General features: G+C 39.1%; 1 protein-coding gene across 3 annotated transcripts in view; it reads right to left on the reverse strand.

Annotated features, from left to right (window-relative positions):
• The window catches only part of AFF2 (AF4/FMR2 family member 2), a 330,337-nt gene that overhangs the window by 83,073 nt on the left and 232,009 nt on the right, over window positions 1–15,255 (reverse strand). For all 3 annotated transcript variants that reach the window (XM_030449005.1, XM_030449004.1, XM_030449003.1), the window contains one exon: window positions 4,707–4,758. In XM_030449005.1, the coding sequence (XP_030304865.1) occupies window positions 4,707–4,758 (52 nt within the window). The remainder of the gene's footprint in view (window positions 1–4,706; window positions 4,759–15,255) is intronic.

Consider the following 15,255-nt stretch of genomic DNA (forward strand, 5'->3'; position numbering starts at 1 on the left):
ATTAATGGCTTAATGAAAACATTTCCCTACAATTAGAAAACATGACTGTAGTCTTAAACACTGGCATGTGGCTTCTTTATCAAAACACACACTGCTGTGGCTGCAACTTCTGCAGTATCACTCTGTGGTTTCAATGGAAGCCAATGACAGGCAAACCATTTACATTAAAAGGCTCTATCAAAGTTATTTTGCACCTAGTTTCATCCTAATCCATCTGATTTTCTATAGCTCTGACAAGATGACCTCTCTCACTGTGTGTGCAGTATTGATGTCATTACTGAAGAGCTGTTCTTCAGCTTTTCTGCTGATAACAAAGTAAATGGAAATGTAGAGAAACCTTGGGGAGGTAAACAGCCTGTTCACAATCCTGCTAGAAAGCCAGAGAAATTACAGAAGGAAAAGATATCTGTTGGTACAAGGAAAGTGGTCACTGTTTCACTTTAAAAAGTGTTTACATGATATGATGAAGGCATTCTGCATCTTAGAATTTCATAAAATTAAAAAAAAAATTAACTGGAATAAAGGATTTGAAAGCTCAGTATGCACAATAAGAATTCAAAGCCCAGCCTATCACCTTTCATCTCAGCTTCAAAGCAAAATATTTTGTATGTAATTACCCAATACTACCCCAGTGAAAAAGAATCATGTTTGTGTAAAATACAAATGATAGAGCAGGGATTACATGCTTGTCTTGTGCTTGTATGCTTAGCAGAGAAGTGGCAATAAAGTGGCAATCAGTAAGGGAAGGAAGAAAAAAAAAAATCAAACAGAAAAGAATAACATCTTATTGATTTGTTCTGCCCAAAACACTGTATACATAAAATAATGAAAACAGAGCAGGTAAGTAACTAGTATCAAAGTTTCTTTGGTTCAAAAACACACAGAATGGTAGCAATGTGCTTGAAAATAAGTTCCCATTTCAAAGGTTAACAGGACTATTCCTTAGGCAGAAGAACAAAGGGGAGCTGGTTAAAGAAAACCAGGTACACTACAGCTACTTAGAATACTGTATCTAGGCACAACTCATTCGGATGCCTTTGAGCTCAAAGCTAATTTGAATTATACAAAGGTGCTTTAAAGCACAAAAATAGTAACCTGTGTTTTATCTAAGCTCTTTTAGCTGAATCAATCTCCTAATTAAAAATCCTCACTGCTCTTCCTAATTTCTCAGTATTAAAAACAGAGTAATAAAGCCATCTAAAAGCTCTGTCTGTCCTTACAGAAGAGTGTTCACATTAGCAGCTCTGCAATCCCTTGTCATTTAATAGTTTTGCTAATAACTTCTGTCATCTGCCTTGACTTTATCTCTCACAGCCAATCTAGAAATATTGTGTAGCAGAACTTCTGAATGCAATCTTCATGCATACACCAACATTCCTCTCAGTTACAATATTACATGAGTTTACAGTCCAGGCAATGCTTAAATGCAGCAATATCTCTCAAATAATACATTAAAAAGATGTGTACCTGGTAACACAAATATGTAGCATAAAAATCTATTGGGTTGGTCACTGTGCATATTAAAAATCATTCAAGTGGGTGAAATTGTGGATAACTTGAAATTTTAAGGATAGCAATTTTAATAAAACTGTCAATACCATTTTCTTTGTAAAAGCATTTGAGACTGATTATGCTCCTTATATTGAAAGAGAAACACAGGGACTGTATCTTTAGATCTTTTATTGAACTGTGAGCGCAGCATCAATAACTGCTTCTCAGCTGTAAATGAAAATTGATTCCAGACCTAACCCGTCGGGTTTTGTTTGTCTTTAATCCCAAGTCACCTGCAGTAAGATGTAAGAATCAGCATTTTGTCTGTGGGACAAAGCATGTGTCTTGTGGCCAGCTACAAAGTGCCCACACCAAAGATATTGTGGGGTGTTGAGCGTGGGAGGCAACTGCGGTGACTCTGTGGAAGACCCACAAAGTGACAATGGGAATTTGCAGCTGGACTGGGATGACTTCTACCTTGCCTCCTACTCTATTGCAAAGATCAGTATGGTCCAAAGCTCTACAGACCTGAAGTCTGAAAGGACCTGCAGTGGAGCTCCTGCACATCACAGCCCAAAGAAACTCATTTGACAATTCTCGACCAGACACACAACTACCAGAACTCTAAAAGCAGAGGGGAACCACAAGGTTTCCATGCAATTTGCACAAGTAGTTTGGATTTCCAGGCTGCTCTCAAATCCTGAAGCCTCTTAAGCCTGATGGGGTGAAACAACAGTGTATAGCCTCCTTTCAGGAATCTTTTTCTTGGTGATATATTACCAGACCATCATCATGCATGCCTTAACTCTTTTTGGCCTGACTAAAAAAGACTTAACACTAAGGAGAGCTCTCCAGATCATGTTTATAAATCTTAGGAACAATTTAGGAACAATTTCCAGATACTCAAAACCCTGTCTGAAAAGCAGAAGCTAAAAGTGGGCAGCATAGACCACACCAGCCCTGCTGAGACCATCTATAGAATAAAAACCTTCCACTGACTTCAGTCTGGTAGTTATCATCTTATCTAGAAAACAGGCTCAACTTCTTAATTATATGACTGACTGGAGCTATAATGTGTGTCAGGTTTCTCCTCAGCAACGCAGAGAAAAGGAAGGAGATGTTTAACACCTGAAAGAGCACAAGGTCCACGGACCCCTAAATAAATGCAATACAGATTAGAAATAAGTATGCTCATTCACAGGAGGGGGAGAATAAGACAGAAGGGCTTTGTTTCTTGCAGACAAGCTTCCAACAGTCTTCCACCATGACAAATGGACTACTGGTGGTCTCAGAAGACTGGCTGATTTATCATACTCTCTCCACATACTATAGACATTTACTGAAAGTTGAGATCAAGGTTCATTTATGGATCAGTGTCACTACTGCTCCTGCTGTGGAAAGGCTGAAGGGTCCCTAGCAACTGTCAAAGGACAAATCTTAGGGCTCCCAACTGACCACTGTTTTCAAAGATTCCAGTTTCCTTGAAATATGAGTAGAGATAAAAATATCAAACTTGAGTTTTAGATACTGCAGTTTTACTAATAAAAATAAACAAATGCCAGCTCATGCTTCACATTGGCTGCAAGCCTATGGCAAAAAAAAAAAAAAAAAAAAAAAAAATGAACAAATCAGAAAGATTATAAAGACAATGATAATTCTGTTTCCTTACAGAAATGTTGCATAAACTGCCAGTGTAGTTTTGAGATGAGAATTTTAATCTTTTCTCTACCTGCCAGAATAAGCACATGTGTAAAGCTGAATTGCAGTGGTCCTTTGATTGCCAAATATCTATGTTGAAAAAAAACATGAAGTTTTTTTCTAACCTTGGGTTCCACAGCAGAACATTTTGAAATTCATGTATTGTAATTGCCTTGATCTGGTCTTCATGAATTAATACCTCATAAAATTTTGGAAAAAAAAATATTTTGCAGTCAAAAGCCATACCAGTTACTTTGTTGATGTTTACGTGTCTGACCAATGTCAGATCAACGTTTCTTTCAATTTTAAATCCCCTTTATTTAAAATGATATTGTGAAGGCACTGCCAGTGCAATGCCTGAGTGATGCAGCAGAGCTGAGCTGCTCCCACCCTGGGATTCAGTGTGATAAAAACATAAAGGACAGGCACATTTATTCAGGAACCCTAAAAAGCTCTGAGCTTGTTTCCTACAATACATATAACTTTGTCTATACCTCTATTTGTAATCCCAATGCAGAGATGCAACCACATGTATGTGGGCTACATAGGAAAGGTGAAGGTTTCCCTTGAAGTGCAAGGTATTTAAGAAATAAGCTAAGCATGCTTCTTGTCCAGACAGTTCATTTATTTTTCACATGTTTGGAAATGCTCATGTTTGGAATCCCTAAATACACAGACCATAATCTGTTTCTTAAGAAGATATTCAGGAGAGCTTAGGAAGATTTGAATCAATTCTAATTACTTAGAGTGAGATGAAGCCCACACTGCCAAAAAGGGAAAACATTTTCCATGCACTACAAAATTTGGAGAAACTGCATGAATGGTCCTTATTGTGCACTCCTGTTTGTCTGCAGCTTGTGCTGTGAATCCTCTTGTTGGAAAGTCACATGGAATTTGGGCTCAGGAATACACAGGGACACTGAGAACAACATGAAACTGCTGGCATACCTGACATTTCCTTTGGATAAGAGGCATGGGTGTACCACCCAACAGCAGTGATGTTCTGAGAGTTATTAAGGCTCCACTTTGCAGTGTAGACCTAACCATGTCATTCCTGCTTGGGATTAACATTAGGGATGACACCTTTTCAAGTCATTGAGGGCTTTTTGATTGATGTCAGCAAACACCAGTCCAAGCATTTGCTTCTTCATTCAGCAGTGATACACGATTTCATCTTAACAGTGCAAATAGTGTAATTTTGGAATAATTCTACTTAAGCCATTAGCAAATTGCTATGGCAGGAAAACAAAATAATTCCTAGAGGATGATATATTTCCATTTCTATATTCTGTGCATCTCAGCTAAAAAATACTGACTTTTATGATTAAGAGGTGAACTGACACCAGAAGTTAGATCTTCCCTGGCATGCCCCTAGAGAATGGATTCTCTAGCTCGAAGGAGAACATTTAGGTGGCTTAAAAATAAATAAGGAAGATAGACTGACTATTAATTAATTATAAATCAAATTAATTTATGTTAGATTATAAGGTCTAAGCACTTCTACCAGATATATTTACCTGTTCGTTCTCATCTTCATCACTGCTAAGTTTCAGATCATCCTCAAGCATTCTGAAAAAAAGAGAGACAATACAGAATTACATTCAATGAATTAACTTTATATACAATGTAATGAAGTTAACTTTCAACAAAGTCAGAGGAAAAACTGCATGTCTACTCAGGAGCAGATATATCAGACCTCTGGTAAGTAGTAAACTGATGAATACTCCATGTACTTATGAATTAGTCCTTCTTTATAATGCTAGGTAAAACCAAATGACTTTCAGACTCATCATAAAGTCTGGCAGTCAGCTTCTTTTCATGTTTTCTTTTATTTGCACATTGTCTCATGTTGATTAGTCCATATGCATCTATGTGTATTACTACATCAAATGGTGGGAGAAAAATTCAGCTCTGAGGCTGTTAAAAACTGAGAAAAAGTTCTTCATGTTTGTTTCTTGATCTAGGGCATCATTGATCTTTGAGGTCACTACCAATCCCCATCTTATCAAACTGAGAGTAGCAAGAAGAGGAGGTTGCTTGGGGTTTCATAGGATGTATCTGAAGGCAGAACAAATGTTTTCTAAGCTAGGAATCTGCTAATCCAGATCCTTTTTTTTTTTCTTTTTTTTTCTTTTTTAATTTTTTTTAAATATAGGTAAATCTTTCATCTCTACTCCCTCCTCTTGGTTATAGGGGAAGGAAACCCCTAAAAGATGTCACTGTCCCAATGCCTCCTTCATTTCCTTGTGCAGAAGAATATTATCACTCATATCTCTTCTCTTTTTTTTAGTTTTTTAATCCAAGCTTTGGGTATGACAAAACACATGGGGTAAAATACCATACTGGCTGCTGTTACATCTTTGTGAAAAACATCTCTTCTAGATCTGTCTACCTAGAGAGACATGACCAGCAGCCACCAAACACACTCCCATACAGCTTCCTATATACTCATGCTCTTATTTGGAGGTCCTTCTCAGAGCTCCTGTTCCTTCAGGCACAGCTCTACCCCACACTCATCTTTTTGCCTTGACATAATGTCTTATCACAGGATGATATATGAATGAATCAGCACATCTCACCCAGATCCACTGTGGCAGCCTCAAAAATTGCCAAGCTTCCTTTCTCCCTGCCTGAGCTCCTTTACCCATGGCAGGAGGCTCACAAATTGCAATTACTGTTTCCTTGCTGCCTTGATGGAGACAAAAGTCTATGATTTTTTATTGTTAGCCTTTAAATAACTGGAGAAACCAATGGATGTTCTGTTAGGAAGTTGTGGGGGTTTTTTTTATTTGAAAACTACCAGTAAATCATAGCAGCCTCCTGGTATAAGGGATTTTAAAGAGGGGACAATAATCCCAAGGTGGAAATATCAGAAGGTTCGAAGCCCTGGTGCTGCTGCTCTTAAAAAGAGCAAGTGCAAGGAGATCTTTAACCACTTGGTAAGTCATCTGTCTTTCAGTGACCTCTCTTGTCGGGAAGCTCAGTGGTTACAAAATATCTGGACATGTAACTACCAGGCATTAATGTCTTGATAAATGGCAGATGCCTCCCTGTAAGATGGGAACTCATAAAACTAAGACTGTAGCGTGGATAAAAAATCTTCTAAAAAAGTAAGAATATGTGCTGGGTTGACCTTGGCTGGATGCCATGTGCCCACCAAACTGCTTTTATTCCCCTCCTCAATGGGACAAAGTAGAGAAAATATAACCAAGGTTTGTGGTCAAGATAAGGATGGCAATTACTGTCACTAGCAGAACAGACTTGATTTGGGAAAATTAATTTATTACCCATCAAAGAAGAAAGGGTAATGAGAAATAAAACCAAACCTGAAAACACATTCTCCCCACCCCTCCCTTCTAGGCTCAACTTCAGATTTTTTTCCACCTTCTCCCTCTGTGTGGCACAGGGAGAGGGGGTGGCACTCAGTTCATCACAGTGTCTCTGCTCTTCCCTCCTTCTCACACTTCTCCACTGCTCCAACATGAGGTCCTTCCCATGGAAGAGTCCTCCACAAACAACTCCAACGTGGTTCTTTCCCACGTTCTTCAAGAAAAGACTGTTCCAGCATCAGGTCTTCTTTCCATGGGTTCACAGGTTCTGCCAGAAGATCTGCTCCAGTGCAGACTCTCCACCATGGACCCCCAAGGGCTGGATGGGGACATCCTGCCTCACCATGGTCAGGGACATCTCTGATCTGCCTGCAGCTCCTCCTCCCATCCTTCTTCACTGACCTTGGTGTCTTCAGGTTTGTCTAACATATTCTTACTCCTCAGGCTGCTGCCATGCAGAAGTTTTTTTCCTTCTTAAATGTCTGCTGTGTTATTCCAGGGGTCCTGCCAATCATCAATGATGGGCTCAGCCTTGGCCAGTGGTGAGTCCATCCTGGAGGCTGGGATTGGCTCTCTCAGATGTGGGAAACATCCCATTCTCCACAGTCCCAGGTTATTATCTGAAACTCTCATTACACACCAAAAGGACAATACCCCCAGGAAACAGAGACCATCCTCATACAGGACTGTATTATTCTGACTCTTAACCCCAATACCAACTCCTACCTTTAAACCTACGTTTCTCTTTAATGTGTAAATTACCCACTGATTTAAAGCAGTCTGCTAGATAATATGCTCTATTATTATAGTTTAATGCAGATCTAAGAGGACATAATGCAAAGGATCTTTTCATGAAAGAAGCCCAAAGGGTGGAGGTTTTTTTTTTCCTTTCCAGCTATTTTTGGGGTTTTTTTTTGTTTGTTTTGTTGTTTTGTTTGTCTGGGGTTTTGGTTTTGGTTTTTTTTCATTTGTTACATGTTAAATTCCTTTTTGACATATCCTAGTAGACATCAACAAATAAAGGACAAAGGAAATTCCATATTGGATAAATGGAAAGAACAAAGAAGAAAACATAAAAAAGATAAATGAATACACTTACTAAACTAATCAAATAGCCATCTGAAATGGCTGATTAATAACCATCCTCATGCAGCCTATACTGCAAACACTTTCTAACAAGTACAGCAAGAGCAAGACATGTTTATTGAATATTGAAAAATATAAAATGGATATAAAACATGATTAGTAGGAAGGACAACTGTTAGAGTTGGTTTCAGATAAACTAAATTTGCAGGATTTATGAGTTCCCTTCAGGAGACTAATGGATGTTTAGATGACTAGAGAGAGGAAAAAAAATTGGATTTTGGTATTTCTTTAGCAGTTCCAAGCTTATCAGTTGGAGTATATAATTCTTCTTTGCCTGTTCTGCTAAATGAAGAATATGTCATCCCCTTCAGTTACAAAACTCAAAGGTTAAACAACTAAACCACCCAGCTTCTAAAATGCATCACACTCTCCTGGCAGATGGAATAATTAAAGAGAAACTGAGTATGGTATCAACAATAAATATATGGCAGCCAAGGAAGTGAGAGAATAAATTAAAAAGACACAGTCTGTGCAAATGAAAGTAGAATGCTGAAGAGTTCAAATACTCTGCTCCCAGAGGATGTTGGTAAGAAGAGGCAATATTTTACAGAAAGCAGAGGACTAGATGGTACTCCACAAATTTAAAATGTGCTTAATATTCTGAAGACACGGGTCACAGTAGCTTGTTCTGCTTAATGTTTCTATTAACTCTCATTTATAAGCAAGCAGCATCTGATCACACTCAGAACCCAATAAGGGCTTTTTAAGATTGCCAGCAACCTTAATCCAAGGTGACTATTTCACTGGCGTATCTAGAGAGCCCATTTCAGCTTCAAAGCAGAGGCAGAAGAGCTATCTACAGTTCTCTAACACTGCCTGGATGGTTTGAACATGAAATGAGAGCCTCTTGAGTGAGAAATCCCTGTAAGTACACATAGGATCTATCCTGCTCTATGTAATTCTCTACCTCAGAAACACCAAGACTGGAGATTACAGAATACATTTGCTGCAAAGCTCAGGTCAGCTATTAATAAAGGCCAGTTTGGGGGACTTGTTAAAGTTCTGATGAATCTGTCAATGAGGGCAAATCAAAGAGAAAAGTGTCTGCATCAGAAAGCTATCTCCAGAGTTGTTATGAATCCATTCTACTTCCTATTCTTCTCCAAGCCAGCTAACATTATTACTGAATATACACGGACTTGTTTGTCTTTTCATCCATAGCTAATGCAAACACCACTTTAGGGACAGAATGGGATTAAGTAGGATTTTTTATTTCATTATTAGAACAACGCCGTTCTCTCTAACAGTTGAAGTTGTCTCAGCACATTTATAATAATCTACAATTTTAAGAGGTTTATAATTTAGAATGTTAAATTATTGCAAAGTAGAAACGTTGGGACAAAGTAACACACTTATCTGTGGTCTAAGTAGGGGCAATCTTATTGACTGACTACAATACCCCCCTTCTCCAGGGATGGATCAACTCCCAAAGCAGATTGTTCCAACATTACAAATTTAAATAGAAAAGCAGTTGAATGAGGGCTTTATTAGGATGGGTTCTGTAGAAGTCTCACTAAAAATAGTAACAACAAAATATTCCGGAACAGCGTCACCAGCAGGTCCAAGGAAGGGATTCTGCCCCTGTACTCAGCACTGGTGAGGCCACACCTCGAGTCCTGTGTCCAGTTCTGGGCCCCCCAGTTCAGGAAGGAGATTGTGGTCCTGGAACAGGTCCAAAGGAGGGCAACCAGGCTGGTGAAGGGACTCAAGCACAGATCCTATGAGGAGAGGCTGAGAGAGCTGGGGCTGTTCAGCCTGGAGAAGAGGAGGCTCAGGGGAGACCTCATCACTCTCTACAACTCCCTGAAAGGAGGTTGTAACCGGGTGGACGTTGGTCTCTTTTGCCAGACAACTTTCAACAAGACAAGAGGGCAGGGTCTTAAGTTGTGCCAGGGGAAATTTAGGTTAGATATTAGAAAGAATTTCTTTACGGAGAGAGTGATCAGGCATTGGAATGGGCTGCCCCGGGAAGTAGTGGATTCTCCGTCCCTGGAGTTATTTAAAAAGAGCCTGGATGTGGCACTCAGTGCCATGGTCTAGCAACCGCAACGGTGGTAAAAGGGTTGGACTCGATGAGGTCCCTTCCAACCCAGCCAAGTCTATGATTCTATGATTATTTTTAGGAGCCTTCAACTTGTACCGGGCCTCAGAAAAAGATGAGATGAACCAAAATCAAAATGAGCTATTTTTATAATCATTAATTATGATTTTGGCATAGCAAGCCTTTATCTTCTTTCTGACTTTTTCACACATTTTTAAAAAATACCATTAAAATACATGCCATGATAATAAACCAATTTAAACAGAACCAGAAACCCTTCTGTATCTTTTATCTGAATAGATGATGTCAAAAGATTATGCAGTTACCATCATGGCAGGGAGACAGACTCTGGTTTATTCCTTATTCCTTAAAAATATAAGTCTAGACACATTTTTTAACTGCTTCAGAGAAGTCATGGAAAACAAGAGGCCAAAGCTGCAGAGCAAGATGACTCAATGAGACTTTTGGGGTCCCTCCCACTCAGCAATGCTGGGAGGAGCAGAGGCAGCAGAACCTCAGCTCAGCCTGGGGCTCTGGCCTGAAACTTTCTGTGCTGACACAAAGCTCAGCTGCAACTGGACTTGTAGCACATCCCAGATGCTGAGCTCAGCAGGAATTTTGTGCACATTGGACTTGCTGGTCTGGGATGCTGTGGATAAGCAAGTGAGGATTTGACTAGGAGGTTCAAGTTGAATATTCGGAAAATTTTTTTTCCTGTAAGGGTGACAGAGCCCTGGAACAGGCTGCCCAGGGGGGTCGTGGAGTCTCCTTCACTGGAGACATTCAAAACCCGTCTGGACACGTTCCTATGTGATGTACTCTAGGTGGCCCTGCTCTGGCAGGGGGGGTTGGACTAGATGATCTTTCGAGGTCCCTTCCAACCCCTAGGATTCTGTGATTCTGTGATTCTGTGTGTGTGAGATGTGAGGTAATCTCCTCCCCGAAAAAGCACTATTACAATAATAGTTATTTTCATATATATTTCTAGAAGATGATGAACCCCTTAAAGGAGCATTTTCACAGCTCTACATCCTTTTTCTGGCTTCATGTGTAACAGATTTAAATGCTTTTTACAAGCAGTTACCATAACATCCAGATTGCCAACAAACTTCTGAGAATGCTTTGCACTTCTTCCTGCTCTGGTTGTGTAGGGCTGTGATGGGAATACGCTGTGTTTATAGTAAGATATTATGGGTTTGGTGAAACAGCTTCACCAAAGAGGAGTTTCTTAAAAGGCAGCCTAAAAAGAATGGAACTCTGCACTTGTAATTTGCTCAGAGACCAGTTCACAACTGAACTGAAGCTCTAGTTGGATGTGAAAACAAACAAACAAAACAACTTGTGGGAATGAAAAGGATGGAGGAAAGGGAAGAGGAGGTTGCAAGCAAAGGGAAATACTGGGCAATACCCTAGTCCTTAGATGCCCAGAAAACTAACTCACTCATGTCAAACAACATTTGCACAAAATTAATACCCTCCCCCAAAAGAAAAGACAGAAAAGTGCTGATAAGGAAAAGCAGTGGCTGGCATGGGAAGCATAGAGATGTAACAAGAGCTAAAGAAAAAGAGTTCCCTCCTGCTTCAACCTTCCACTGATACAAAAGGATAATTTTAAATGGAGATACGTGTCATTTAGGTACAAGTAGCATGTGCTGCAACTGGTCAAATTTCAGTTGTAAAACCTAATAACATTTAAATCTTCTGGAATAGACAGGAATCAAAAAAATGTGAAAAAAAGGTGAAAAAAGTAGTACATTACAACCCTGAGCTATGAGCTCTTGTTTGCAGCAATACCTATGTGGAGGGAACATTGTCCATTAAAATAGTGACCAGTATTAAGATGAAGCCTTTTCTACCCCTGAACTTCCATGGAATTAAGGCCATCAGTTCAACACAGTCTGTGCTGGTGTATTTTATACTTTCTATACTTTATTTTTATATTTTATGGATTTTAAACTGACTTTGCTTTTCATTTTCCTAGTGCAATTCTCTGTAGTATATAAGACTTCTCGAAGAGTGGAAACTCAAAAGGTATCATGCAAATGACAAACTATATAATGGAATTCAGATGTATTTCAAGAATGTGTTGCACACACTGGAGCACAATTTTTATCATTTATCAAGGGGAAAGATGGGGGCCTATGAGTGTGAAAACATCTAACAATAGATTTCCCCAGAGAAGTTCATAATACAGTGGACAAAAGAACTGGGGAAATGAAAATAAATGGTAGAGTAATTCCAAAGAAAAAAAGATGATCTTTTGTTTTTAAACATCCCATCAATAAATCTTGAAACCTGATATTCATTCTTTTGCTGAAATGTGCAAGTAATTTTTAAAATATTTCCTCTTAGATATTGTAAGAGTTACAGTAAGAGAAAATCCCTGAGGAATAAATGGAATTTACAAGCACCATTTACCTTAATAGTCATGGCCACTTGTCCAGCAATTTTATACATACTTAAATATAGTTTATTAAGTTTTCCTTTTCCTCATCCACCATTTTATTTCATTATATTCTTGTCAATGATGAGGCCAGTCTGAAAACCTCTTATTCACAAGAGTAACTTCTACTCTTTTGAGTAGTTTCAGTGGCCCAAACAGGACTCATTTGCATCAGGTATAGATCAAGTCCTCAGACTCTGGCCTGAAATTGCCTCCTCTTAGAAAAAAACTTTAAGCAAAACGAATGGTTTCAGTAGAAGAATTTCTTTATCTTGATATCCCTTATTTTCTATGTATAACAAACTTTTCAAGGTAACTAAACTATTAAGTTTGCTACTAAGTGGATTAGAACTGCTGGTCTTTTGGCAAGTGTTTTGTGTTTCATTAAAGCTGAGACAAGAAGTTAAGGAGGAGGGAGAAAGCTACTGCCAAATTTTATCAGAATATTATAAATGGGATGGAAACCTGTATGTTTAGCATGAATAATACTATAGCATATTCAAGAATTTCACATCTGTATTGAGGTCCAATCCTGCTCTGTAAACACTTCCAATGGAATGGGAGCAGAATGGGATACAACTATTTTAACAGTGTGATAGTCAGTTTAAAAAGTAAAAAACCAGCATTTTTTGCTTCAAACTGATGAGTTGATATTTTTGTCTTAATAACACAAACACCACCCTCTATACCTTCTGTCTGGAAAAGTGCAATCTCTGTTCCATTGTGTCCCCTGCTCTGTCCAGTGACTCCTCAGTACAACCTCTCCTTGGCAAGGCCTAAGAATAATGTACCATTGAAGCAAAAAGGGGGGGAAAGAGAGAGAGAAAAGAGACACAAGAGCAAAGAGAACCAGGAAAAATATAAGAAGAGACTAATAATAGTTTCTAAAAACATCAACATAATTTTTTTTTATTCTTCAAGGTTTTTAAGAAGAAAAATGAGGACCCCACTTTTTTTTAGTATGCCAAATTCTGCCAGCATGAACAAATCTCATACTTAGTTCTCCTTTGATCAACTGCAACAACTGATATGATTTTGGGCTCTGTTATTTATCAAGAGCAATATATAGCCCAAGAGCCATTTCTGTGATACATACTGATTTCCAATACATTCCACATGAAAAACACCTGCTTACTGCAACCATATTTGATTAAAACTCTCTCCTAGGCAGAGCACCAGGATTTTCTCTGCTAAACAGGTCCTCAGTTGGCATATTTACACTCAAAGGATTTGGGAACTTAGCACACACTTAAACAATGATTGATAATTCTAACAAAACTTGCAAGATGACTTGAAAAAACATATGAGAAAATACATTAAAAAGATCTGTTCAACAGGGAACAGATAACACAGGACTGGCTCATTTATCCCATGTTCTAAAGTGCATATGGAAGGACACTAATTTTATTCATTAATTACACGCTTTTATCTTTTATCTTATTCTTTTTTTAATCTGCTAGCAAAGTGAGTCCTTCAAGGAGCTGTTTGATGAGCTGTCAGTACCAACATGACATACACAAATCTTTCTCTCTGTGCTGCTTGCCCCTTACATAGACTCAGCTCACATCTGAAGAGCAGAGTCCTTTTGCTTCTGCAGAATGGAAATTAGTTGCTTCTGGTAAATCTTAAGCTTTAATTACCTGGTCTTGAATGGAAGCAACTTTCTTGTTGAAGAAAAACATTATACTGATGCATTTCTGTGGTTCATTCTGCTGCTTGAACTATTTATGTCTAATTCCAAGCTGCTGTCTGTAAACTTGAGTGTCATGAAGAGAGACTATTTCAGTGCTAGTGATAAGCCTGACACTGAGTCCTCAAGGTGCTTTATTGTGGCAGAACAGACTGAGATGAACTCTGCTACTCTCTGACATGGGTATCAGGACTTGCAGAGCTGGGCAGCAACGTGATGAGGAAGAGAAACTTGTCCAGCACCTGCTATGGGGCAAGGCTGCACAGCAGCTTCCAGCAGCCCTGGGTTGTTCCAGTCTATGAGCTGCAGAAGCACTCTGAGTCCTTCCACACCAGTGGCATGTGATGGGACAATCATCTGTCCATTCCATCCCAGCCACAGCCCACTCACAGTTCCAAGTAAAGGCAGTGGGTGTCTTACACCTCCAATATGCAGCATACAAAGAGGAGGGACTTCTGAATCCCTCTTTTTTCCCACTGCCCTGGCACAGTCCTGTACCAGTTGCTCAAGAGGATGGGGATGATTTTGCAGTCTTCCTCCATAAGTTGAGTCAACTGTATCTACTCTAAAAAGCCCAAAGAGTCTCAGAGAAGGCTCTGAATGAGTGAATCAAAGCAGCTACCTGGACCTTGGATGCTAAGAACAGGGTGTGAGAGGTCAGTTTACCCCCAGGTCACAAATAATTTCCCTACTTTAAACTCTTTTAGCCATAACAAGATCCAACAACCTCTTGACTGCAATTATCAAGAGAACTATTTCTCTCCATAGCCTCCATTGCTAACAAAGTCTTTGGACAGAGTTCACAGAAGTTTATGACCCGAAACCAAATGCAGATCTCCAAAAAGGTACTGCCCAGTTAATGTTCCTCTGGTGCAGACACATCTCCTATAGGGTCCAAGCACTCTGATAATATGACATGGGAGTTTTCACTCAGTTTTAATACCTCAGAGCACACCTAAAAGGGACAAACTAATTTGTTCAGTAAAACTACTTCTCCCTAGTATTAGGGCCATCGGTTTTCCAGCTCAAACGTGGATGTGATTAGGTTCATGTCTTGGTTAAGAAGACAGGACAAAAAGAACAGAGGAAGACTGAGAAAGAAATGGTTCTATGAATATACTATTAAAAGTAGTAATATAAAAATGGAAAAGAGAAGGCAGAAGGGGGGAAATGGAGGAAGAAAATGCCAAAGGCAAACCAACCCCAAATATCTCACTGCACACTTGCAGAATCTGCACTTGTGCCAGCCTTGTTTGGAAGGAAGAATGGGAGGGGTAGGAAAGGAGCAGAGACATATTCTCCCTAATTTTCCTGTACAGAAACACTATTTTTTAACTGACCATTAGAAGAAATTTACTTCAATTACAGTATTTGCTAATGTAAAGAAAATTGCAAACCCCTAAAATGAGCTCAAGAG

The sequence above is a fragment of the Calypte anna genome, chromosome 4 (assembly GCF_003957555.1).
Source record: "Calypte anna isolate BGI_N300 chromosome 4, bCalAnn1_v1.p, whole genome shotgun sequence".
Classification (NCBI taxonomy): domain Eukaryota; kingdom Metazoa; phylum Chordata; class Aves; order Apodiformes; family Trochilidae; genus Calypte; species Calypte anna.